At 47.3% G+C, this 27,019-nt stretch overlaps 1 protein-coding gene across 1 annotated transcript; it reads left to right on the top strand.

Annotated features, from left to right (window-relative positions):
- On the top strand, positions 1 to 26,407 carry ABHD2 (abhydrolase domain containing 2, acylglycerol lipase). The gene is made up of 10 exons (XM_054387777.1): positions 1 to 64; positions 1,136 to 1,336; positions 10,040 to 10,215; positions 12,774 to 12,941; positions 16,034 to 16,217; positions 18,921 to 19,013; positions 20,663 to 20,776; positions 21,221 to 21,290; positions 22,130 to 22,214; positions 23,763 to 26,407. Exons 2-10 carry the CDS (start codon positions 1,143 to 1,145, stop codon positions 23,957 to 23,959), a joined length of 1,281 nt encoding a protein of 426 aa, XP_054243752.1. The 5' UTR covers positions 1 to 64; positions 1,136 to 1,142; the 3' UTR covers positions 23,960 to 26,407.
- Positions 26,408 to 27,019: the final 612 nt, after the last annotated feature.

Raw genomic sequence — 27,019 nt, 5'->3', positions numbered from 1 at the left:
CCAGACAGTGACATTTCTGCTGAGATCTGGCTGTTGCTTCTAGCTTGAAGAACAAGTGACATTGGTAAGGTTGAATTCTCAGCTACTGTCTTACTTGGGTTGCCCATGTGGCTGAGGACAAGCCCAGGGAAAACCCAGTCTCATTCAGTATGAATGAAATCTCCCTGTAGTAACTGCAGACAGCTATTTGAAACACCTTCAAAAGAAGCTGGGTTGGGTTAAAAATTTGATTTCAAGCAGGAAGGATATTGCCATATTGAGGTTTTTAATTCTCTTCCCTGTTCCATTTCCTTTTACTCTGAAACCCCTTTGAAAGGGCAGATATTAATCTGGTCATCCTGCAGCTGCAGAGCTACAGTGAAGCAGAAGAAATGCTGAAATTCCTGGTACCTAGTGAGCACCTTAATGCAAGAGTTACAGAATTGTCTTACCTGGCCTAGTTCAGGCAGTTTGCTTTAGATGGGAACATGAGAGGCTGGAACAGAGAGGTTGTGGACACCCCTTCCAGGGTCAGGGCCAGGCTGGATGAGGCCTTGAGCAACCTGGGCTGGTGGAAGGTGTCCCTGCCCATGGCAGGGGGTTGGAACTGTATGATCTTGAAGGTCCCTTCCAACCCAAACCATTTTATGGATTTATTCTCCTGGAGTTGCAAAATTCAGGCTGAGGAGCTAAGAGTAACTGTTGCAAGTTCTCCTTTACAAGCCTGACTTGTACATGAGAAACACATCCAAAGCTGCTGACATGTCTTTATAGCCTGGCTTGTGTCTTTATAGCCTGGCTTCTCACTCCATGTCTGTTTGAGCTGGGGAATGTTGGCCCAGATCCATTGACTGTCTGCAGACTGCACACCTGAGACACTGTTGCAATTCTAGTGCAGCACTGATTTAGGAATAAACCTTTCCAACTGATCATCCTTCTGGTGGTCAGGGGGGCTTAGAGCAGTACAAAATAAACTGAATCTCATCTTAACTGTAGTCGAAGCTGATCTGCTAGGATTTTCATAGCAGCGTTCGCTGAGAAACGCAGCTGGTTAGCACAGGCTTCTAGTTTATGTGGCAACTAGACTGCTGGGTGGCAGTACCACTGCTGAAAGCTTTCACCCTGGCTTGTGTTTCACACTGGTGTCTGTTTCCAGGCTCACCATGAGTGCGATGCTGGAGACGCCGGAGCTGCCGGCGGTGTTCGATGGGGTGAAGCTGGCTGCGGTCGCTGCAGTTCTCTACGTTATTGTTCGCTGCTTGAATTTAAAAAGCCCAACTGGCCCTCCTGAACTCATCTACCAGGACTCTGCTTTGGCTTGCTTTCTGCTCAAATCCTGCCCACTTCTGACCAAAGAGTAAGTAATGTCTCCTCTTTTTCCACACTGACGTGCGTTATAAGAAGAAAGAGCTGCGCTTAACCGTTCTTCTGCCTAGTGTTTCCTAAACCTGAGTGCAAATGAATGTCAAGGTGTTCTCTTGAGAAAATAAACACAGAATCCTAGAATGGCTTAGGTTGGATGGGGTGTTAGAGATCATCTACTCCAACCTGCCTACCATGGGCAGGGATGCTTCTAAGCTAGACTCAGCTGTTCAAGGCCCTATCCAGCCTGGCCCTGAACACCCCCAGTCAGGAGGCAGCCACAGCCTCCCTGGGCAGCCTATTCCAGAGTCTCACCACCCTCCTGCTGAAGAACTTCTTCCTAAGATCCTGTCTAACTCTGCTCTCCCTCAGCCTCAAACCATTCCCTCTCTGTGGATAGCCTCATGAAAAGTCCCTCTGCAGCCTTCCTGTAGGATCCCTTCAGCTACTGGAAGACAGCTCTAAGGTCCCCCCTGGAGTCTTCTCTTCTCCAGGCTGAACACCTCCAGCTCCCTCAGCCTGTCCTAATAGCAGAGGTGCTCCAGCCCTTGGACCATCTTTGTGACCTCCTCTGGACTCACTCCAACAGCTATATGCCCTTATGATGGGGGCACCAGAACTGGACATGTTCCAAGTTAAGCATTTAATTATTGCTGGTGTCCCATGTACTTGGGTTTGGGACCAGGTCTTGCTGTGCAGGGCTCTCCATGGAGAGGGAAGAAGTCACCCCTGCCCCTCTGTATAGCAGCTGTGTGCTGATATTTTACTGTCCCAACACTACACAGCCCAGTGTCTGTAGAGATAGGGCAGGGGTGGATGTACTTGTTCCTGTTCATGTGCTCTCTATTGGGGAAAAGATTTGTTGGGGCTCACTGCAAGGAAATGCTTTCATGGTGTGTCTAGGCACTTCTAATGAACACAGGGGTGGCTGTTATTTTTAGAGTGCCTACTCTTACTTGAAATGCCTTAGGTTGATTGAAGACTAATGAAATCTCTTACTAGGTAGAGCACATCATCATAACTAGCTTAATAAAGTAATGACTTAGTGGCCAGCTCTGAGCCTCTTGAATCCACTGCCAGACTGACCTAATGTCAACTTGTGTTTGAGCAGGCTGATCCTTGCCCTTCCATTCTAGAACCTCCAGAACCAGTGCAGCTGCCCTTACCTTCAGCAATAATGTGAAGCATCTGCTACAATTTGCTGAGGCTGTGGAAGGACAAGGACTTTGATTGCAGCACTACTTCTGCAATCACTTTGAGAACTTGCAAGTTCTATTTAGAAGCTCTAAATACATCAATTATCCAGTAAGAGCTGAGTGCAGCTGCATGATCCTTTTGGATCTCAAAAGTCAAGCTGACTTAATGATAGCCCTTCTAGGGCAGATGAGAAGCTTTTAGTGGTGCTGTGTTAGGTGCCTTGATTACATAAGGTGTGAGATCTTAGGCCATAGGATCTGTAAGCTCTTGGAGGAACCTGCTCTCTGTTTTAAATTGGGGCACAGAGAGAGTTCCCTGATACACTAAGGAGGTTCTAGTTGCTTGGTGTTTCTTAGGGAAGCAACTGCTTAGCAGTTAAGTTATAAGCAAGAATCCAATTTCCTTGCTCAGCTTCACCACACTCAGTGTGAGGTAACATAAGTATGTATCACAGACAGTTGTCATCTTGCTGTTGGCACTCCAGAGTGACAGGTCCCTGTTAAAGAGAGCAAGCATGAAGCTGTGCTGACTACCAGTCTGAAAGTCATATTAGTATCAGCCTAATCTTTGAAAACAGGTTGTAAACTAATTGAGTCCCTTTTTACTCCTATTTCAGCTCTGTTCTTATGGCATAAGCTCCTAGCACTACTGTATTAGACACATGTTTTTGACTTGCACTCAGTTGGAGAGCAAAGTGCTCCCAAAGGAGTGAAAACACAGAACATGGCTTAAAATTGGAGTACATCTGCTGTGCATCAACTGCAGGAGTGAAGGGCTGCTTACAGAACCCTGGTGTTGTGTTTAATAGTGTGCAGGCTTAGGTAGTTTTGCATTCTCTGGATCAGCTAAGAGCTCAGGCTTGCCAGCTTGTCTCAGAACTCCAGCAGTGATTCCAACAGGCAGAGCACTGTCTGAAAGGTTTGTGTGGCCCCAGGAAACAAACTCAGCTGAAAGAAAGGAGAACAGCCTGATAGGTTCAGTCTTGTTATGTGTACCTACCTTGGGGGAGACAGGAATATCACTGCTGTTGGGGATTGAAAGGGTTTACAGGAAAGACAACTGAAAGGATGAGTGTGTGGTTTGATAATTGGGTGATTCTGCCCCTTGACTCTGCTCTGCTGAGATCCCAGCTCCAATACTGGAGCCAGTTCTGGTGTCTCCAGCATAAGAAGGACACAAACCTGTTGGAATGAGTCCAGAGGAGGCCACAAAGATGATCAGGGGTTGAAGCACCTCTGCTATGAGGACAGGCTGTGGGAGCTGAGGTTGTTCAGCCTGGAGAAGACTCCAGGGGGACCTTAGAGCTGCCTTCCAATAGCTGAAAGGATCCTACAGGAAGGCTGCAGAGGGACTTTCCATGATGGTGTCTAGAGACAGGACAAGGGGGAATGGTTTGAAGCTGAGGGAGAGTAGGGTTGGACTGGATCTGAGGAAGAAGTTCTTCATCAGGAGGGTGGTGAGACTCTGGAATAGGCTGCCCAAGGAGGTTGTGGCTGCTTCCTGTCTGAGGGTGTCCAAGGTCAGGTTGAATAAGTCCTTGAACAGCTGATTCTAGTTGAGAAGCATCCCTGCCCATGGTGGGGAGGTTGGAGTAGATCTCTGAGGTCCCTTCCAACCTGAGCCATTCTGTGGTGTTAACATTGAACTTTTTCAATACAGTTAATTTAAAAAGTGAATCAAAGAAGTCCTGTCCTCAGGCATGAAAGTCACCTGGAGACTAAAGAGGGACAAATATATTTAAATCCTGCTATTATGCATGAAATAGTTGGTAGGACTAATTAGCAAAATAAAAAAAAACTATGTGAAAACAGCTTGTGCCATCCTCCACTGCAAAATCTTGCAAGGCTTTGATTACTTGCTAATTATTCAGAGTGTTAGGAAAGCTGATTAAGCAGCTCTTTTCAGATTCTACTGTGAAAGCAAAATGAGTAGCCCAACAATCCCTCCTGTTAGATCAGTATTGGGTTTGCTGTAAGATCTAAGAACAGTTCTCTACAGCTGTGAACTGGCTTTCAGACCTGGTTGGTGCAGTTTATTTGTGCCCAGAGGAGGAAGGGGTGAGGATATAGAGGAGGAAGGGGTGAGGATATAGAGGAGGAAGGGGTGAGGATATAGAGGAGGAAGGGGTGAGGATATAGAGGAGGAAGGGGTGAGGATATAGAGGAGGAAGGGGTGAGGATAAGAGGAAGGGTGAGGATAGAGGAGGAAGGGTGAGGATATAGAGGAGGAAGGGGTGAGGATATAGAGGAGGAAGGGGTGAGGATATAGAGGAGGAAGGGGTGAGGATATTGCTGGGGAAAAAAAGAAAAGAAACCAAGAAGGTGGCAGTGAGGAAAGCAGAAATAAGCAAAGTTATTTTGTGTGCAGCTGTGCAAAACTATTTGGGGGAAAATACTGTTGGATTTTATTTCTCTTTTGTGGCACCATCCTCACCTATGGACTTCTTAAGTGCATTTTAACTGTAGTGTCATTCAGTAAACCAAGCAGTGGTGAATGAATAATTGAAGAGCTTTGGCCTGCCTGAGATGGCTGCGTGCCAGGTACCTTGTACTTGCAGATGTTAGGGCTGCTTTTTACAGCTCCCTAACTGCTGGAGGCTTTCTACATATTGATCAAACAAACTCTTCCTAGGGCTTATGTTCTCTTATTTCCCTTACAGCTTCCTTTCCCATATCCAGCCCTGTACTTGGGCTTACCAAGTGAAGTAGCACAATCAGACCCTTCTTCCTTCAAAGACCTGCTGCTTGCATGGAAGCTCTCGGTGCCCTCACACTTGGGCCTAACCCCTGGCTGCAGGGGTTCCTGTCCTTCAAATGGGTACAGAAAGCTGCCATCTGCTCTCTTGGTGCTGTAGAAATGCAGCACTGGTTCTTTGATTCCTGAGGACAAATCTGGCCAGTGCTTGCTGTACAGGGTTAGACCTGTCCTTGTCTGTTCCAAATTTCTTCTCACGTGGAGTGTGTATCTTTATCCCTGTGGAGCAGTGGCACAAGTGTCATCCCTATCGAAAATAATTACCCTTGCTGCCTGCACTTCAGTCATTAGCAAAGGCAAGCTCCTCAGACTGAGGCAAATGCCTGTCAAGCCTGTTAGTAAACACTGTCAAAGATCCAGCCTAGATCCTTCTTATCCTTTGTTCACACAGTAACCTACACTGGATAAGCAGGCTGCCTGGAACCAGAGGAGTCTTTTGCACTGTCATGGCTTTTCTCCTAGATGCGAGGAGACAAGCAGTCAGAAAAGCTGTCTTCAAGCTTTTCAGTGTTCTTTTCTTCCATCTAATAGAAAACAGTGTTTGATTCCTGTCAACTCCTTGGTGTTTTACCCTGGGAAGAACACTTCCAGGAGAATAATAAACTAGAAGAACAGTGTTATTCTTGAAGCTTTGGCAGGTGAACATGTGGAGAGGTACAGAAGAATGGCAGCTCCCTATGGATAACTTGAAGGATTGACCTTGGAGAGAAGCAACCTCAGGGGGTCTGAGTCCTGGTTAGGTGCTCTGCTTGTAGCAGCAGCAACATCCCTGTGTTCTCTAGCTCTCATCAGCATGGAAGACATGCTGTAATATTCCTGCCCTGCTTTGACTGGAATACTTCTTGTAGTCACTGAAAGATAAGGAAGAGTGTGATGTGCTCTTCATTAAATAGAAGCTTCCTCAACTGGGAAGAGGATCATATTTAACTAAGGAGGCCAGGCTGTACTTCTAAATGGTCCTGACTTCAGACAGTTGCTGTGGGCAGCAAACAGGTCTGCTCCACTTATGCTTGTTTCCTTTTCAGAGGGAAGAAGTTCTTCAGTAGGAGGGTGGTGAGACTCTGGAATGGGTTGCCTAGGGAGGCTGTGTATACCTCTTCCCTGGGGGTGTTGAAGGCCAGGCTGGATGAGGCCTTGAGCAGCCAAGTCTAGTTGAGAGGTGTCCCTGCCCATGGTGGGGAGGTTGCAGTAGCTGATCTGAGGCCCCTTCCAACCTAAGCCATTCTATAACCTGGAAGCTCTGTAAGCTGCTTTACCTTTTTGCTGTTCTGTATTTGCTGTGCCTTTGCCACATTGAGCAGTCTAGCTGAGCTCAGCTGCTGTCTACGTGTTTGGGGGAGAGGGAGTTGAACCCTGCAGACTTTTAGATGAGCTTTCTTGATGTGAATTGAGATTTCATTCCCTAGCATCAAACAAGAGGAGGTTCAAACAAGGTTTTTTTGTGAAGCATCCTTCAAATAGCTCCAAAGTGCTCTGTAAAGTCGGGGGGGAAATAACTTGTCAGCTGTTGTAATGCAGGCAGGAGTTTTCAGGGCATTCCTCAGCATGGACAAATTGCAGGCTTTGCCTTTTTTTGCCTTTAGTATCTGATGTACTACAGCATATCAAAGGTGATGTAAGAGTTAATGCTTTGCAGTGTTAATCTCCTCAGATGAAATGAAGTAAGGCTCCAGAAATAAGCCTGTTGCTGAACTTCCACTTCAGATCTTTTGAGGACCTGAATGCTGATGCTTGCTAATAAAAATAGCACAGTTTTTGTGCTTTGTGTGAGCTGCTTATACAGCTGCTGCTTCCCTAAATTCCTGCATACTAGGCCATCTACGAGCTCTGAAATCATAATCTGCTGAAAGCCACTAAAACTTAATCTACAATCACATGTTGGAGGTGGGTTGTGTATTAAAGTGCTAAGAGAATGTTTGTGAAGCACCTCTGAAATTCACTTGAGCAGGGCACCGTTGTGGACAGTCACCCATGGAGATGTGGGGCTGTGCTGCACAGCAGGGAAACAGCATTTGAAGCTGAAACATTGTGAGTTCACTTAGCCAGTTAAGACTGAGCTCTACTTGTGCCATTTAAGTCTACTTCAATAAGTAACTGGCATCCCCAGACCATCTTTCCTGTTTGCCTTCTGCTGCAGGATCCTGTTACTGGAAGTTTTGGGACTGGAAGCCTTAACTACCTGCCTCAAATATTTGTCTTTACTCAGTGCCTGATACCTATTGCAACTGACCAAATCCAAACAGGAAAATGAGTCAGTTAAAAGCCCTTGACTCTGGAGCAAACTGGGAAGCTGTTTTTGATCAAAGGTTGATAATTTTTGTTTTCAGTGCAAGAAAACTTTGCTGTTTGCTTATGTAATCAGTATTTGCTTGTCTGTGCTGCTGGGGTACATCATCCTCGTCCTTGTGGGTGTGTATTATACCTCTGGCAAGAGACCTTCCTGACTTCTGTTCACCACCCAGCTGGCTACTCAGCTCCTGCCATCTGTGCAAATGCTGCTTACAGACAGGGTGTCTGCTGGGGCTGTGAGCAGCTTCTCTGGAGCACCTCAGGAATCACCTCCATACACTGAAACTGGCTCTGCTGGAATAATCTTTGCATTACACACTGCTTTTCAGAGCCACTGCTGTTAAAGATGTTGAATTTTGTTATATGTGAAGAAAGAGACTCAGGTATATTGATTGAGAAGCTCACTATGAACCAGCAGTGCCCTCAGGCAGCCCACAAGGCAGCTGTGTTCTGGGCTGCAGCCAGAGGAGTGTGGCCAGCAGGGCAGAGAGGGGATTCTGCCCTTTGACTCTGCTCCACCTCCAATCCTGCATCCAGTTCTGGTGTCCCCAGCACAAGGACACAGAACTGTTGGGAGTGAGTCCAGAGGAGGCCACAAAGATGATCTTAAGGGCTGGAGCATCTGTGGCTGTGGGGACAGGCTGAGAGAGCTGGGGTTGTTGAGCCTGGAGAAGACTTGGATTTGGAAAGCACTGTACAAAAGAATCACCCAAACTTCCCAAGGCATGCATGTAACCCAAGTTTAGAAACCAGTGTTGATGTCTGAGTCTCTTAAAGAGCTGCAAATTCTTCTTATAGGTTGTACTTGACAGCCTTCCTCAATCTGCTAGCAAAACCCATCTGCAGAGGATTTGTGTGAAAGACAAGCCTGGTCAGGCACCATCTAGAGTGGGCTATGGCTGCTGACCTGAGCTGGTCATCAAGTGAATGCCTGGGGTGAAGCTAGCTGCTGCTCCTCATGCTAGAGGAGCAGTGTCTCTTCCATCTAGCATAGTAGTTGCTGTTCAGAACCCTCTACAGTGAGCTGCAGAGCCATCTGTAGTTCTTGTGCAGCCTTCTTTGCACTGCAGCATCCTGATGGATTTCTCAATTGAACTGATTCTATTCTATGATTCTATTCTATGACTGTGTTCCATCTCTGCCAGCCACTGCAGAGCAGGAGCTGGTACAGTCCCCACCACTGCTGGGCAGCTCTGTATGCTGGAGCTGCACATTCCTCCTGCAAAGATCAACCTGCACTGCACAGCTCCCCGTGCTGAGGTGCTGGGCTGAGAAAATATCATTCTGCTAGCCTCATGTGGAGTCCTTTGAAAAGCTTTACAGTTGAGTGATCAAATCCAGGATGCACTGAGAGCTAATTTACAAGCTTGAAAGCATCAATTGGCAGCTTTTGCAGCCTCTGAAGTGTCATCTGCCTCTACAGGAGCTTATTTTGAGTCTCTTTGGGAAGTGCACTTGCAAAAACTGAGGGAAACTGTATACTGAGCTGTCTGACTGTGAAGAAGTCACAGATGAGGGAAGAGATTGGGGACACAAAGCATACTGCTGCTCTTGTCTCACTAAAGAAGCCTAATAGCCCTCATTTTTATAGGAAGTCTTCTCTTGGGGAGTGTGTAGGGGGATTAGGGAGTTGTGGGTATGACACATGAGAGCTGGCATGAGGAAGGAGGTCCAGCTGTGTGAGTAGGTAGTGTTAGAGCACAAAGGCAAGGCTTCTGGCACATGCTGCTGGATTATGGTCTTAAGCAGTAAAGCTGAGTCCCAAGCTGCCTGGTTGTTTTTGTGAACAGGAAGAACATGTTCTCTGCTTCGTGGTGCCTTGAGAAATCTGGGGGAATAATTACAGGAAGCCCTGAGAAACACAACAGGGAGAGAGCTGCTTATCTCTCAGGATCCAAGCTCTCAAGCTTCTTTCGGATACCCTGCTCCTTCTAGCAGAGACCACAGCTCCATAACGGGAAGCACGTTCCCTGGGACTGCTGTTCTCCTACACAATCAATCATTCACACTTCCTGTTGATGCAATTACCTTTATGGAGGTATTGGCTGAGTCTCTCCATGGAACAGCCAGGTGGTCACCTTACCACCACCAGAATGTTTCTTCTTGAACCACTTGCAGCTCTGCTAGTGCTCAAAAACCTGCTAACTAAGCCTTTAATGCCTTCCAGCTACAAGCTGTGTTTCTCCCATGTCTTTTGAGGGTCACTAAGCAGGAGAAGAAAGACAACTTTGTCACCTGGCTTTGCTATGCCCTTGATTGAACATAATTGCTAGACTGCACCTTCTTATGTTGAGAGGGATTTGTTTTTCAGCAGAGTTTGGCCAGTTCTGACAGGGCTTTTCAAAGCTCTCCCAGCTTCACCTGCCTTTGCTTGAGAGGCAAAATCACCCTGCTCTGAAGCCTGTTTTTACCAGTGGCTTGTACACTCAATAAGCAATTTAATCACTGCTTCTTTCAGGTACATTCCACCTCTGATCTGGGGAAAGAGTGGACACATCCAGACTGCCCTCTATGGAAAAATGGGGAGAGTGAGATCACCACATCCCTGTGGACACCGCAAGTACCTGACCATGCCAGATGGAGCCACAGCCACCTTTGATCTCTTTGAGCCACAGTCTGAGCACTGCATTGGAGGTCAGTCACACAGCTGTTGGCTGCAGCTAGCTGCTAATCTTGATCCTCTGCCATGGGGGGGTGGACAAGGACACTGCTACTTGATTTATCAGAAAGGATGAATGTTAATTCTGATAGAAAGGGACTGATAAGCCACACTGACCAATGTAAGCTGAGGCCATTACAGAATCATATTCACAGAATTACAGAATCACAGAATGTTAGGGGTTGGAAGGGACCTCTAAAGATCATCTAATCCAACTGTCCTGCCAGAGCAGGACCATCTAGATCAGATCAGGTGGGTTTGAATATCTCCAGAGAGGGAGATTCCACAACCTCCTTGGGCAGCCTGTTCAGTGTTCTGTCACCCTCACAGTGAAAAAATATTTCCTCATATTTTTGTGGAACTTCCTATGCCTCAACTTAGAATCATAGAATCAAGAAGGCTGGAAGAGATGTCAAAGATCTGCTATCAGAGACCCTACTAGACTAATTGTCCATGACAAGGGATGGGGAGTTAAGGAATGGAAGAAATGTTCTATAACCTGTGTTTGTAGTGGTAGCCTGGCAAAGAATCTGGTGGTTAGCCTTCTTTGGAGTGCTCTTTGCCTCTTCGATCATGGAGCAGAGGTTGGCTGCATGGGGTTCTTCAGAGCCTGGTGTGTATGGAAAAGAAGCTAGACTTTGTCTCTCCTTTAGACAGATTTTTTTGTTAGCCTTCAGTAACAGAAGTTGTTTCAAGATTGTATGGAAACAAATTGTGTGTGCACAGTGTGGAGTCCAGACAGGGTTACAAAACACTGGAGCAGGCTGCCCAGAGAGGTTGTGGAGTCTCCTTCTCTGGAGACATTCAAAACCTACCTAGATGTGTTCCTGTGTGACATGCTCTAGGTGATCCTGCTGTGGCAGGGGGGTTGGACTGGATGACCTTTGGAGGTCCCTCCCAGCCCCTAACATTCTGTGATTCTGTGCCTTCAGAAGTACAATTCACCCCTGTCCTAGCTGATTTCGTAGTAAGGCCATGACGCCCTGTCCAGGGTTTGGCCTTCAGGAAAAAAGAAGAGTGCTGAGGTCCTTGTGGTATAATTCTGCACTAGAGCAGTTACTGCTCTTTATTCTGAGTAGTCCTTTCCCAAGGAAGGAAAAATTCAGAGCTGCTGATGTTGGAGCTTTGCACAGGAGAGCCTGATAGCCAATTCCAGGCACGTAGGATAATCCTGAATGTAATTTACTGCACTTACTTGAATTACAACAATTACTTTCTTAGCTGATGAAATGATATCTTGTTAAACCAGTGAATAGTGTCAGCAGATCAAATATCATTAGATTAGCCACAAAGCAGATGATGGCTGATAGCAGCTGATCAGAATGTCTGCACTGTGGCAAAGCAGGGGAAGGACAACCCCATGGATCAGTACAGGCTGGGGGCTGGTCTGTTGGAGAGCAGCTCTGGGGAAGGGGACCTGGGAGTCCTGATGGATAGCAGGATGACCATGAGCCAGCAACGTGCCCCTGGGGCCAAGAAAACCAAGGGCATCCTGGAGGACTGTGATGGGTAGGTCCAGAGATGATGTTCTTCCCCTCTGCTCTGCCCTGGTGAGGCTGCATCTGGAATATTGTATCCACTTCTGGGCCCCTCAGTTCAAGGAGGACCTCGGAGAACTGCTTGAGAGAGTCCAGCATAGAGCCACAAAGCTGCTGTAGGCAGTGGAACATCTCCCTGTGAGGACAGGCTGAGGGATTTGGAGCTCTTGAGCTTGGAGCAGAGGAGCCTGGGGGGTGACCTCATTCCTGGTGATCAAGATGTGCAGGGCAGTGTTGGGAGGATGGAGCCAGGCTCTGCTCAGGGATGTCCAACGACAGGACAAGGGGCAGTGGGGGCAAGCTGGAGCAGAGGAGGTGCCACAGGAACAGAAGGGAAAACTTTGTCACTGTGAGGGTGACAGGGTCCTGGAGCAGGCTGCCCAGAGATGTTGTGGAGTGTCCTTCTTAGGAGATTTCCAAACCCTGCCTGGATGTGTTCCTGTGTGACCTGCCCTGGGTGCTGCTGCTCTGGCAGGAGGGTTGGATTGGATGAGCTTTGGAGGTCCCTTCCAACTCCTAATATTCTGTGATTCTGTGATTCAGCTCTGGAAGGGAAGCAAGGGGTAAAAATAGCACAGCCAATCTGCTTGGTGTGTGAAGGAGCTGTGGGCTCCAGAGCTGCCCCACACTTAGCAGTCACAACAGGCTGTCAGAAGGCAGCACACGTGGAATGTCAAAAATCTCCTTCAAGGGGAAGGATTTATCCTTGGTCTCTAGGCAGTGCCTGTAGAACTGCTTGGGCAGCTTTCCCTGCAGTTAGAAACCCCTTCCTGCCCTCTAACATGAATCACTTCTTCACCTCTGCAGCACCACAGCAGCTCCTCTCCCGTCCCATCCTTTCGGCAGACCGAGAGGATTCTTTTTTTTTTTTTTCTTTTTTAATAGCTTGCCTCTGGTGGATGGTTTCCCATGGATCTGAAACTGAAACCTTGTGAATCTCTTTAATTTGCATGAAGTGACATTTACTTAACTTCTCTGTCTGTCTGTGTGCACAGAGGACGTCACGATGGTGATCTGCCCTGGGATTGCCAACCACAGTGAGAAGCAGTACATCCGCACCTTCGTGGACTATGCCCAGAAGAATGGCTACAGGTGTGCTGTGCTCAACCACCTGGGAGCTCTGCCAAACATTGAGCTCACCTCTCCTCGAATGTTCACCTATGGTAGGTACTTCATGGCAGCTCTGAAGAAAGAGACTTGGGTGTATTGATTGAGAAAGGGCCCCGTGAGCCAGCAGTGTCCTCATGCAGCCCAGCAGGCAGCTGTGTGCTGGGCTGCAGCCAGGGGAGTGTGGCCAACAGGGCAAGAGAGGGGATTCTGCCCTTGACTCTGCTCTGCTGAGACCCCACCTCCAATCCTGCCTCCAGTTCTGGTGTCCTCAGCACAAAAAGGACACAGAGCTGGTAGATAGTCCAGAGGAGGCCAGAAAGATGATCCAAGGGCTGGAGCACCTCTGCCACGAGGACAGGCTGAGGGAGCTGGGATTGTTTAGCCTAGAGAAGAGAAGACTCCCAATATCTGAAGGGATCCTACAGGAAGGCTGCAGAGGGACTTCTCATGAGCGTGTCTAGAGACAGGCCAAGGGGGAATGGTTTGAAGCTGAGGCAGAGCAGGGTTAGGCTGGAGCTTGGGAAGAAGTTCTTCAGTAGGAGGGTAGTGAGACTCCAGAATAGGCTGCCCAAGGAGGTTGTGGCTACCTCCTGCCTGGGGAGGAGGCAGGTCCAAGGTCAGGTTGAATGAGTCCCTGAACAGCTGAGTCTAGTTGAGAAGCATCCCTGCCCATGGTGGGAAGGCTGGAGCAGATGATCTCTAAGGTCCCTTGGATGATTTTAGAGATTCTGAAATGTCAGTACAATGTGAAGCAAACCTGTCTCTGGAGGAATAAGCACTTCTGAGGCTTTGTAAAACATCATGAGAGGAGCTTGTACCAGCTGATCCAGAAAGTGCACTTCTATCTTAGGAGGGGCATGTGAAGGTTGGTCCTTGCATGTAACATAAATATGAAGGAACAGCAACAATTCCACAGGGTGACAGCAAAGCTGCACAAGTGGGAGTGCTTAACTGCCACAATCTTGATCTTTCACTCCAAGTATAAGAAGATCTTCTTAACTTTCCAATTAAAAGGCATAAAGGATTTGGAACTCGTTAAGGGTGACTCCAGCTATTCTGAACTGCCCTGCTAGTGAGTAACAGGATTTTTTGTAGTGTGGCCTCCTTGTGACCTGATCTGCTTGTTCCTGCAGCCATTGTCAGGTGTCAGTTGGGGGTTTAGCAGAATGATGTTAGGCTTCTTTCTTTTTGAGGATAGCTAAGGTGTCGATACTTCTAAAAGCTTGAATTAACAGCTTGAGTGTTTATCTTCAATTGCTGAATTGTCAAAATGCTTTCAGATTCTGGGTCTGACAGACACAGAGACCAGAATGCTTTATTGCTTGGTTTATAGTTATTAAATCTGCTTCTCAGCAGAAAACATCTCAGGGATACCAAGTTTCTCAATTTGTGTTGAGGCCTCAGGCTGTTAATGGCTTCAAGCCTATGACACTTGGGAGCTAAGCTTGGCCTCCATAAAGCATTTGTATTTTTGATTTGCATTTTGAGAGCTTTCTTCCATGAGGCTTTGCTGTGGACTTCAGGGAGCTGTCCTGTAGTGCATCCCTTGGAACACTTTCCTGAGTCTTTTATAGCTTTGGAAAGGACAGAAAGTACCTAGCACTTCCCTTGTGAGTGAGACAGTAAATCACTTGACCAAGCTGCTTACCAGCAAGACCATGAGCACACTTTGCCTCCAACCCAAATACCCCAATGTCAGCCTTTGCTGAGTTCCTGACAGCAGAGGTATCCTAAATTTGGGATTCATGGAATCCTCCAGCCTTTACATCAGTCTTGACCTGTTGCTATTCTAGTGTTGGATCTCTGAAATAGTTGGCAGCTGCCCTCAGATCATGAAGGTCAAGCACAGAAGTATTTTGTCTGCTGGCTTCTTCCAGAGGAAACAAGAGCAATGCAGCTGTTTGTTATCCACTGGAAAATGGCTCCTTCAGAATGTTCACAAGGAAGTGCCCAAGCCCTACAGAAACTCAGCCAGAGGTTTGCTGTTCCACTGAAGTAAACAGATCCTAGTGCTCAGTCTGCTCCAGAGCCAGCTAAAACCTGAGTCTGATGTCTAGCAAGGATGGGAGCATACTGGAGCAGTGTTAGGTGAGCACAGAGTAGAATCCAGGCTCAAGGTTTATCAACCTGGACAAGCTCCATGAGGTAGAGTTGAGTTTCTGAGTCCAGGCAGGAGTGTACAGCTGGAGTTTTCTGTGCTGGTCCTGTGATGCCTCCTGTGTGGTTTGCAGTCTCAGATCCAGTGGGATGGTTAACAAGGTGCACAGGCAGTTGATACCAATGTGCTAAATTGCATCAGTCTTGTAGTTGGTTTTCTTCATGTTTCTTTGTTGGCTTCCATACTGAAAGGCAGGAGGAATGGCTGTAGGTACTTGGGTGTTGCATGTTTGGAGGCCTTCATGTCTGTCTGTCAATCTGAGGACCCCAGTACTGCCAGAAACTGAATCCCTGCAGCTCTGTGGGGTGCAAATGGATGTTAGCTGAGAGCAGGACAGATCTGTGCAGAGGCACTTCTGTTGAGGAGAGGATACCCATAGGTGTTTTAGGAGGCTGCAGTAACTGCTTCTTCAGTGGCTGGAAAGGTCTAGCTGCCTCTGCTTAAACCTTGCCCTCTGATTCAGGCAGTTCTTGCTTAGTTAGGCTCTGCAAAGGCCCATTGTGAGCTCTGTCCTGACAAGGCATCTCTGCATTTCTATCCCCTCCCTGTGTCAGCATGGATTTAAGGATCCATGGCAATCCTGCTGCTTTCCAGACACCTCACCTCAGTGCAGAAGTGGCAAGCTGCCTCAGGAAGGTGCTGACGTGTGGTGTTCTTAGACAGCAATGTCAAGCCCAGCTCTGCTTTTTTCCTTTTTTAGGCTGCTTTGGAAAGGGAGAGTGTAGATGGTCAGAGTGGCTGTTGCCATGATTTCTAAGCAAGTTTATTTCATCTTGCTTTGGCACTCTGTCAGAACTGAGCATGAGCTGAGGTCCACAGGACTCATAAAACAAATAGATGAACACATGTGTGAATCAGAGCTTTGAGAACCTGAAGGTTACTGAGAAGTCAGGGGAAGCAGCTGAACTTTTAAAGCACACAACTGAGGCTTGGAGTGGGAGTCCAGGTATGTTAGAAGATGATTCTTGACTTTGTCCTTGTTTTCAGGTTGCACCTGGGAGTTTGGTGCCATGGTTAATTACATCAAGAAGACCTACCCTCAGACCCAGCTGGTGGTGGTGGGCTTCAGCCTGGGTGGGAACATTGTGTGCAAATACCTGGGAGAGAACCAGGCCAACCAGGAGCGAGTCCTCTGCTGCGTCAGCGTGTGCCAGGGGTACAGTGCACTGAGGTAGGCCTACAGACTTCATGCTCTTCTCCCTGCCAGGGTTCAGTGGTGATTCTCTTCTATTGAACTGCTCCAACACACTGCAGCATGCAGGATGCCACCCTCCTGAGCAAGCAGACAAAGCTTTGTTGATTTGGGAGCACAGATAAGCTTTCTGTCACCGTGCAAGTCAGTCTTCTGTACCTGGCAGCTTCTGGTGTCCGCTTGTGGTCTGGCTTAACTCTCTCATTGCTGCAGTGGCTGAAGAAGAGGCACTCTCCATGCAGTCTTGGTGTAATCAACCAGGCAGGCTGGGCAGCATGAGAAATGCTTCTCAACTAGACTCAGCAGCTCAAGGCCTCATCCAGCCTGGTCTTGAACATGCCCAGGGAGGAGGCATCCACAGCCTCCCTGGGCAGCCTGTTCCAGAGTCTCACCACCCTCCTCCTGAAGAACTTCTTCCTCAGCTTCAGTCTCACCCTGCTCTCCCTCAGCTTCAAACCATTCCCCCTTGTCCTGTCTCTAGACACCTTCAGGAGAAGTCCCTCTGCAGCCTGCCTGTAGGATCCCTTCAGCTATTGGAAGGCAGCTCCAAGGTCCCCCCTGGAGCCTTCTCTTCTCCAGGCTGAACAATCCCAGCTCCCTCAGCCTATCCTCATAGCAGAGGTGCTCCAGCCCTCATGCTGTTCCCTAGCCAATTCTCTAGTAGCATGCCATGATGTGCTGGTTGAAGAGCCAGGTAGGGACGACCTCTTTGACTGCACAGTACTTGGATCTTTGTGCTGAAAACGAAGAGCTGCTTGCCAGAGTCCAGTGGAAGCTTTCAATGGGCTGTGTGGATGCGTTTCTAAGCTCTTGACTCCACCTGCTGGGTGCACACCCACAAGCAAGCCTCCAGACCCCAAACTTCTGCTGTGCATTGCTGCAGGAAGGAGTTTTACTGCTTGTCTTCCTGCCTAATATCTGTTTCTGCTTTTAAGTGCTAATTAGAAGAGTTAGGGGAAAGCAACATCTTCCCCTGCAGCAGGCAGGGGAAGCAGGGCCTTGTGCCCCTGGTTATAGGAGAGAGAGGATGTACAATATACCTCCAGGTAGAAGGCTTAGCCTTCCTGGACTTGTTTTGCTAGCTTAACATAACTGGCCTCATCCCTCTGGACTGTGTGAAAGGGGATTAGTCAGGTAGGTGGGAGCAGTTAGTTTAAAATTCCACTCTAGGAATCTATGAATTCTTTTTTTATTAGTTTATACAGCCTTGATCCCCCATATAACTTTAGGAAGTTGGGGGAAAGAGTAGTGGAGGGCAAGGTGAATAGAGATCTGAAATGTCAAAATCCTTCCAGAGCATTTAAGCATGAGTTCCATAGATGGGCATAATAAAGTAGCAGCAATACTAGGATCTGCCAGAAGAACAGGAGGCTTTTAGTTTAATGAATTAGCCCAGGCTGGGGTATTTGTACCCTGAGGCCAAACAGGGACCTGTCTTCTTATTCTTAGTCTCTGCCTGCACAGGCTTGATCCTGCTTCTTGATCTTGTGGAATGCACCTTCACCATAGCTACAGGCTGTGGGGAGAGTCCTCAGCTCTGAAACCTGTACAGTCCCCAAGATTCCAGAAACTGCCTTGTGTTTTTTGTCTGTGCTGGCAGCTCATCCTATTGGGAGTGCTGCTCTACACCACAAACTACAGGGAAACATAGTAGCTTTAACTTCAAACATCTGGTAATGACTTCATAGGTTTGCTTGGAAAACCTTCTGTGAGGAAAGAAATGTCCATCTCCCTGTCTTCATTCCCTATCTGGGTGTAGTTTGGCTAGACAAAGTTATGAAAGGGATTTTTATGTAGAAAGAAACAATTCCACACTCCAGGATGACTTTACTGCAAGCAAACTGCTTGCTTTTGCTCTAGCAGGGGACCTGCAGGTTGAGGCTGGGGAGGTGATGCTAACTCTGCTGTAGTTGTCATGGTGTGTTAATGTTTAAATGGCAGGAGTAGTTCAGCAGCTGAAAGTGCTCCCAGCATTCTTAGGTTGCTCAGTAAATGTGTGTGTTTCCTCAGTAACAGCAAAGCCTGCTCTCAGAGTAAAGCTGTAACCTGCCTGTGACCCTGCAGAGCAAAGGAGTGCTGCTATCTGGCAGAGCACACAAGTCTGGATGGCTTCAGTTCTGTTTTGACAACAGATAAGCTGTGAAGTGCCCTTCTGCTTTGAGAATAGGTGAAGACAGCACCTCAGATGCCACTTGCAGCTGCAGCAAGTATTTATTCCTGCAAGCTGCTGCCAACCAAGCTAAAACAATGACAGGGTCTGTACACATTGGAAACATCTGCACAAGTTAGTTCCTCTGCAGAGCTCTCTGTGCAACAGGCAACACTTTGCTCAGCAGCAGAGTTCAGGCCCTTCCTTGGCAGATCTATTAGATAATTGCATTCAGTTTATGCAAAGGGACACTAAAATCCTCCTGTCAGTGTTGCAGACCTTGATTGGTTGGCCCTGATCAAAACAGCTAATTGCACTGTGCAAAATGAGACTGCAGATCTGTGTTCTGATCTTACCCAAGCTTCATCTAAGTGGAAGCCATTTCCTGGAAAAGGTTAAGCCCTGGCAGGGAAGGCCTGGAGATTTGTTTACATAGCCTCCAGGCTGCTGTGGGATGATGTTACAGTGTGTTCATCTGATCTTCCAAGATCTCCATTAACAGCTTTGTTTGTTCTGCACTGTGTCTTTTCTAGGGCACACGAAACCTTCATGCAGTGGGATCAGTGCAGAAGATTTTATAACTTCCTCATGGCAGACAACTTGAAGAAGATCATCCTTTCCCACAGGTACTGCAGGCCATCACTTGCACTGATAACACTGATTGGGTCAATTGCTGTTGGGGCAGGTTGTCTTCTCAGCCCTTTAAAATGGCAATCCTGAAAGATTACAAGCCAGTTGCTGGCTTGGTGGCCTTTAGCTGAAGCAACAGAAGGGGAGCTCATGTCAATCTCACTGGTCTGCTGTAATATCCAAGTAAGCTTTGGTTTTGTTAGAAGAATGAGGGATTTGTATTTCTGCCTTCTGAGGAAATTTGCTTGATGAATAAACAAGCTGCACACAGGAAAAACATTGCAACTGAACTTCAAAGTGGAGTATTCTGCATCTGTTTCACTTCTAGCCAAAGAATTCCCTACTCAAGGAGCCTCTTGTTCTGCCACCTACCTGAGGTAGGACATAATCTTCAAGTGATCTGCTGTATGACTATAAGCAAATAGTCCAAGTGCAGCTCTGGCTTCTAGCTGTTCCTCTAGAGAGAGCCTGTAGCCAGCAAAATACTTTAGTGTTGCTCTTCCTAGAATGCAGCTATACTTGTAGGATCCCTGTGCTGCTGTTGTGGGCTGTGGCTGTCACAAAGGAATGTGTGTGGTGAGCAGGTGACACGCTGAGTGGTGGTGTTTCCTCCATCAGAAGCTCTCTGGGTGCTTTTTTCTGGGGCAGTAAATGTGGAAGTGCCTCACCTCTGTGTATTTGAAGTTGCCTGACAGGAGGGGAATCTTCAAGACCCGTTCCAGTTAAGTGTCTGTGTCACTTGCATACTTCTGGTTCCTTGCTTACACTCCTGTGTAATATGAAACACTGGTAGAAGGAACTGGGGCAGCTGTCCTGTAGGCTGATGCACAGAATTCATTTCAGATGGACAAATATTTAGACAACTTGACCAAGTTTCATGTGTGAAGTCAGGGAAGCCCCCATTAATGAATACATAAGCCCATAACCAGAAAAAGGCAGTGCTGCCTTGAGGGCAAGGCTGCTCCATAAACTTTTGTCCATAATCTCTTGTGCACAAAGGCAACTCCCCCAAATCAAACCTAGCCTCTCTCCCACTCTGCCTCTGAAAGGGAATAAAAATCCCTCTGCACCTTGTAGCTTTTGTTCTGTTTGTTAGGGAGCAGCTTGTTCTGGTGAAGAAACACCTCCTCTCCTGAGGGCACTCAGTAATGATGATAAGTGTCCACAGTAAATAGCTTTCTGCTAAAGTAATGCCCCAAGCCCTTTCTGCTGTGTGACCTAATCTGAGATCTGTGCTGGGGGTGACTTTTGAGGAGCAGATGGTGAAGGAGATGCTATGCCCAGGACTGCTGCTGCTGTCACCCAGCCCACCCACAGGTTTGGTGTGAAGCCGAAGGACCCTTCCTATAACATGCAGCCTGTGTGGCTGATACCCTTAGTGCTGGCTGATCTGGGAAGATTCTTTTTAAAGGCCCCTGGTGCAGTTTTCCAGTATGACAGGAAGATTTTTTTTTCTCTTAAAGAGGCTGTTATTGTTCCTGTTATGTCTTGCTGCAAAGAGCAGCAGACAAGCTGTGCTTGTTCCTGAGAAGGCCTCAAGTATGAAGCCCACTTGTAGTCTTGTCAGACTTGGTTGTCTTTGAACAGGTCCTGGCTCTGCTTCCCTGGTTTTATTTGGATGTTTTCCTTGGCTTTACTCTTTCAGGCACGTTCTCTTTGGAGATAACAACATGAAGAAGCCACAAAACCTGGCAGATACTGATCTGGGCAAACTCTACACAGCAACATCCCTTATGCAGATCGATGACAACATTATGAGGTATGAAGGGTGATTCTTTGATCCTCTGTAGAACTCAAAGGACCTTCTCTTGCAAGTGTTGCTCTTGCATGCCCCTTGCTGTGCCTGTAGGACTCTGCTGAATTGCAGTGCTGACAACCTCAAAATCTTCCTTGCCTTCACATTCAATAAAACTTAATAGCAAGGAGGTTTTTTTTTTTTTCTGCTGATGCCACAGCTTCTGTAAAATCATCTAGGAGGGATTTACTTACAGCAATTGTAAGTAAAGATTTACTTACTGCAGCCTCCAGTACTGTAGGATGATGATGATGGGGACACCAGAATTAGATTCAGTATTTGAGGTGGGATCTCAAAGGAACAGAGTAAAAGGAGAAGAATGACCCAAAACCCAAATCATTCTCTTGAAAGTTAAGTCATGTGAGTAGTAGAAGCCCATGATTGCAATGACTGTCTTCTGTATTTCAGGAAATTCCATGGCTACAGTTCCTTGAAGGAATACTATGAGGAAGAAAGCTGCCTGAAATATTTGCATAAGGTAAGCTCTTGCAGTGGAGACTGCTCTTGTGCCTTCACATTCCTACTGGAGAGAAAATGTACCTTAATTTGTCATTGATGCCTAGGCACAGCTGGCTTACCTGGCAGTATAGTGGAGTGGGATTTCAGTTCTTGGTGCCTCTCATACTGCTGTTAAATGCTCTGGGCTCTCTAGAGCTTACAACTCTGACAGGTAGCACCCAAGTGATGTAGAGAGAGCCACACGTTCAGCTGAGCTGCCCTGAGTGCATGAGGATAAGGTGGGGAATGGGCAGTGGCACAGAGCCTGCAGTTTCGAGGAAGAAAGACTAACTAGATACTGTGGAAGAGGCTCAGGATGCTGTCTGGCATACAGATGTTCAGCAGACCAAGGCTTTGCAGAAGTGGAACTAGAAGGTTAATTCCTCTTTGATCTACTGAGCCAGAGGATGGAGAAGTTCCAAGGGAGTTTCCTGGCCTCTACCCAAGGTTTCCATATCACAGCTTGGCACTAACTGCCTGATGTGCAAAGCAAAACAAGGCAAAAAAAAAAAAAAAGTGAATCTGTTTGAATTGTGAGAAGGGGGAAGGCCTTTGACTCACTCTGAGTTTGTTCTGATGCACTTCTGCCCTTTGCAAACAATGCAGCACACTTCAGTTATTCCTTTAAAACTCCAAGGACTCCAGTGGTGAAAAGCCACCAGCCTTCAATGTGTGCTTTCCTGATGCTTCTGCAGGTGCAGGGCAGTTCTGAAGGAAGATGTCCTCACTGAATTAAGCTGAGATGCTTTTACAGTTAGTCAGTTTCAATACCAGCCCCTTACTGGTTTTTCTCCTTTTCTGCTGTGTTTCTTGATGCAGATCTATGTTCCTCTTCTGTTGGTTAATGCTGCTGATGACCCTCTTGTGCATGAGAGTCTCCTATCAATTCCAAGAGCTCTTTCAGGTATGTTGAAGCAGTCTTCTCCATCTGTGCATCTTTGTGTACCTGCAGCTGCTTTTAAGACCATGATCCATTATTTCAGAGCAGTGTGACTTGCCTCCTTACTTCTGTAATCCTGTGGGAGGGGGTACTAAGCCACTTTAAATCACCAGCTGCTAGAACTAACAAGGCTAACCTTGAACAGGAGGAGCTTGAGTCCTTTCAGGCATTGTCTCCTGTTCTGACTTGTTGATAGCCAGCAGGTTACATTCAGGTCATTCCTGAGTGGAAAAACACTTCTTCATGTTCTTACTCCTCACTGGGATTTAGTAGAAATGTGAGTTATTAGAGTGATAATAATGCCTTGATCTAGCACAGATGAGCAGGCCCCTTTGAAGGGGAGGCACACACATAGCTGTGTTATTTAATACTGGGCTAGGATCTCTCCCATGAAAAGAGTTCTTCAGCCAAGAAAACAATGCAAATTACCTTCAGAAGCTCAGGAGAGGGAGCTGGCTGCTGCTTCATCCCACAGATAGTGGGTGCAGAGGGAAGGGAGCAGAGCTCATTCTTTTCCTGGTTGAAAGCTGTGAGCACAGAATTTATCCACAGCTGCTTCCAGATCCAAGCCCACACAGGAATTTTCTCACCATACATGGAATCATAGAATCCTAAACTGGTTTGGGTTGGAAAGCACCCCCAAAGGTCATCCAGTCCAACCCCGCTGCAGTCAGCAGGGACATCTTCCACTAGAGCAGGTTGCTCAGAACCTTGTCCAGCCTGACCTTGAATATGTCCAGAGATGGGGCCTCAACTACCTCCCTGGGCAACCTGTTCCAGTGTTCCACTACCCTCACAGTGCAGAACTTGTTCCTAGCATCCAATCTGAACCTGCTCTAATTTCAAACCATTGCCCCTTGTCCTATCACTGCAGGCCTTTGCAAAGAGTCCCTCTGCAGCCTTCTTGTAGCCCCCTCCAGATACTGGCAGGCTGCTGTTAGGTGTCCCTGGAGCCTTCTCTTCTGCAGGATGAACACTCCCCAGCTCCCTCAGCCTGTCCTCGTAGCAGAGGTGCTTCAGCCCTCTGAACATGTATGTAGCTCTCCTCTAGACCTGCTCCATCAGGTCCATATCCTTCCTGTGTTGAGGGCTCCAGAACTGGACAGAGTGCTCCAGGGGCTAACCCAGAGCCAAGTGGGATGAGGTGGAGGATGGCAGAGCTTAGTGCAGCTTGGTGTGATGCTAACAGTCTAGTTCCAGTGTGAGTTAAAGGTACTAACTCCTTAAAGAGTGAGCAAGTACTGACAGGTGCTGCTGTAAGGGTCCAGCCAGCAGCACCTTCTGGCCAACCTTCTTGTAGCAGCTGGGCTCCTGCAAGCTGTGCTGTGGTGGGAAGCAATAAGACTATGTCCCTTGGACTTCAGAGTAGCCATGGCTTTTGTGAGGGCATTTCTGGTTCTTACACATGATTGTTCCTTTAGTTCAGATGCTGTGCCAAGGCTGGAGTTGCCTGTCACAACTTCAGGCTCCAAGATGCTAACCTGGAACTTTCTGTTTCCTTTTGTTTTACAGAGAAAAGGGAAAATGTCATGCATGTGCTGCTCCTTCATGGAGGCCACCTGGGATTTTTTGAGGGCTCTGTACTATTCCCAGAACCTCTTACCTGGATGGATAAGCTGGTGGTACAGTATGCCAATGCCATCTGCCAGTGGGAGAAGACAAAGTCTCAGTGCTCAGACACAGAGCAGGCTGTATCTGGCCAGGAGTAATTAACCCAAAGACTTTGGATCACTTCAGTATATCTCCCCCTTTAGGAACATCTTGTTCCTTCACCTGCTGCTTCAGGTTTCCATTCTCCTTGATATCCTATGGCTGGGGCTTAATCACAATGTTTTCTTCCAGAGTGGAGTTGAGCAGAGGTTGGTGTCTGCTCAGAGCAGTCACTTGGGTTTGTAATTTACTGACTGCTCTGCTTGCAGAATTAAATGGTCAGTGATTTGTTGAGCTGAGGACTGCTTGCTTTCAGATGTCAAATCTCTTCACCCACTGGTCCCAACCCTGTTCTGCAGTGTGTGTTTAGGTGTAGGTGAGAGGCTAATTATGGCTCTGTTCTGCCCTGGTGCTGAACAAAACCTGTACTAAGCCACAAGCCAGTCAGTGCTTCAGTCTAAGCCACTAAAATGTCTCAGAGAAACCCTCAGCTTCAAGTGGAGTTTCAGCCTTGCACCATCCCAAGGGAAGCCTTCTGGTTCCTAGGAAGCCACTTAACCAGTGAATTAGTTTAAAACTACTTCGTTTTTCATGCTTCAGCTGTCTGTGGGTTGGGGAATCCATGCTGGGACTCCAAGCAGAGAGAGGCTACAGGCTCAATACCATTTCATGCTTCTGTGTAAACATGTTTTTGCACCAAGGCCAGGTCAGTCACCTTTCTGTCACCTTTGCCTCTTTTTAAATACAGTCATCTCTTTAGAACTGGATTTTTGTTTGACCCAGGGCTTCTTGAAGCTGGCTCTGAGCTCACAGATCCTGCAGATTCTTAATCACTGGGAAGCCAATCTCTTCTGAAGAATATTCCACAGGGAGTTGCATCCTTTATTAGGGATTAATTTGTTGGGGTGGGAGGTATCTATTTAGATTCACTCCTTTTGTCAGGGTAAATCATACCAAAATTCTTCCTCTTAGCTCTCAAAGCACTACCTGGTTTCAGACTTGCCTTACAGTTGGAGAGCTTCTACCCCTGGTATCTTTGGATGACTATTTCCATATCCATGCAGATTCGGTAGGATTACTGGGCTCTTCCTCACTCTAATTCCTTCTCCACACCCAGACATCCTCCTCTTGTTTTAGTGTGCAAGGTGAAGTGTGGAAATGGGCTGCAGGAGAGACGCCTACTGACTTGTGCTTGTCCCTCAAGTGGCTGCTATGAGCTGTGCCAAGATGGTTCTGAGTGACTCTGGTCCATCCCCTGGAAGGAAAGCTGTCCTATGACAATCTGGAGACTGAAGCTTTGTGGACTGAAGCTTTTTTTTTTCCTTCTTGTTTGTTGTGTCAATATTATAACCTTCATTAATCCACCCTTAGGACTTCTTTATCCCAGTGTCAGTGAAGTTGTTTCCTTGTCACACTTCTCATGTCAATTAGCACTTTATTGCTTCAGCCTTGGTCTGTGTTCCAGGCACTTCAATAGCTTAAGGGCAAAACAAGCTGGTAATAGAGGGGAAGAAGCCTTCTGGACTGCCCTGTTACTGAACATCAGGAGGTTGGAGAGGTGAGGTTTGGTTCCAATAAAGCAATAATTGATTATTGTAGCAAAGGTGCATTATCACATCAGGAAATTCCTTGCATTTGCCTTAGGCCAGACACCTTGGCCTGTCAGAATGAACTGTGGAAAGCTGCACATTCTCCTTCTAGTAAATCCAGGTTTGCTTTCTTCCTCTCCTTCCAAGAAGAGATGTGACCAAGTAAGGCTAAAACAAGACTTGGCCATGCTTGTGGCTGTTCCTGAAGAACTATTTTAGGGCACCAGTTAGCAAGGATATTCTTAGCTGATGGATATCTTGTCTCTGTGTTGTGATCCTCTTGCTCATACTGCATCTGTACATCACTAAAACCTGTCATAAAAGACATTGGAGATTTTTGCTTAAGTAGCTGTTCATGTAATATTCATTGACTAGGACTTAAATATCTTCTCACTTCAACAGAAGCAGAGTGTAAACAGCACTCAGACACATCAAGCAGATAGTGTGTAGGGGATATGGTTTTTATCTCCAGTGGGTTACAACTTCAGAAGTGTTTTTGACTTTCAGAGCATACCACAGCTGTAGCTTACACAGGTCCTGGCTGGCTGCCTTCAAAGAGCTGCCCTGCCCTTGCCTTGTGTCCTTCCTCAGCCCAGCTTTACTGTGCTGAGTGTTCAGGAACAGGAGGTGTCCTTGGTACAACACTGCTGTTGAGGTGAAGAGCCCATCCTATGACCCAGCATGGAGATGCCTATGAATCAGTGTAGCATGCATCTGACCTCCTTTGAGAGCAGAATATCTGCACTCCCAAGTTGAAAGCCTGACCAGGAGCAGAGGTCTCTGCCCAGCTCCCCAGGCAGCTGAAGCTCAGCCTTCATCCCCAGGACCCCAGGCTGGCAGAAAAACTTGGTTGTTGACTGGCCCAGAATGTGAAAGTCAGAAGGTGAGGCACAGCCTGGGTGCTGTCTGGGGAGGTTAATGCTGAGGCCAAGCAGCTGTCTTGCCTCTGGCTTTGGCCATGCCAGCCCCTCAGAGTGGAGCTGTTCATGGAAGCTTTTTCTTGGGGAAAAAACTTCCCTCCTTCCACCTTGTAAAGATCTCTCTTGACAAACCAGGCTTTCAGAGGGGTTCCTCTGCTTCTGAGGTATGAGGAAGCTACCTTCTTGCCCAGTATACTTTTCTTTCAAACCTCTTCACTACAGCAGATGACCAGGCAATCCTTGACCCATTTTTAAGCAAATCTCCTCAAATGAGGTGAGCAGCTGGGCAGTTCTCAAAGCTGCAGGAGCTTTGGCTAATCAAGTGGATTCATTTGGAGAGTCTTTTGAAGCCTTCCTCCTGCCCCCCCAATCCAAGCCTTTGTACTTCAGAAGTGCCAACACTGTGGACTTCCTGAAACTCCACTACAGAAGCCATATGGGTCTCTCTCCTCCTCCTCCTCCTCCTGACCTGTTTTTGCACTTCCACCTCCAGTTGTTCAAACCACTTTTGACTTGCCCAGCTGATTCTAGCCTGGTTGGGGAAGAGCTGATGTCACAGCTTCTTTGTGCAAGGTTTGTGGAGCCTGAGGGTTATCTGAACTTAGTCAGG

The sequence above is a fragment of the Indicator indicator genome, chromosome 16, assembly GCF_027791375.1.
Source record: "Indicator indicator isolate 239-I01 chromosome 16, UM_Iind_1.1, whole genome shotgun sequence".
NCBI classification, from domain to species: domain Eukaryota; kingdom Metazoa; phylum Chordata; class Aves; order Piciformes; family Indicatoridae; genus Indicator; species Indicator indicator.
The sequence above is the reverse complement of the archived record's forward strand: the minus strand, read 5'-3'. Positions and strand labels throughout refer to the sequence as shown.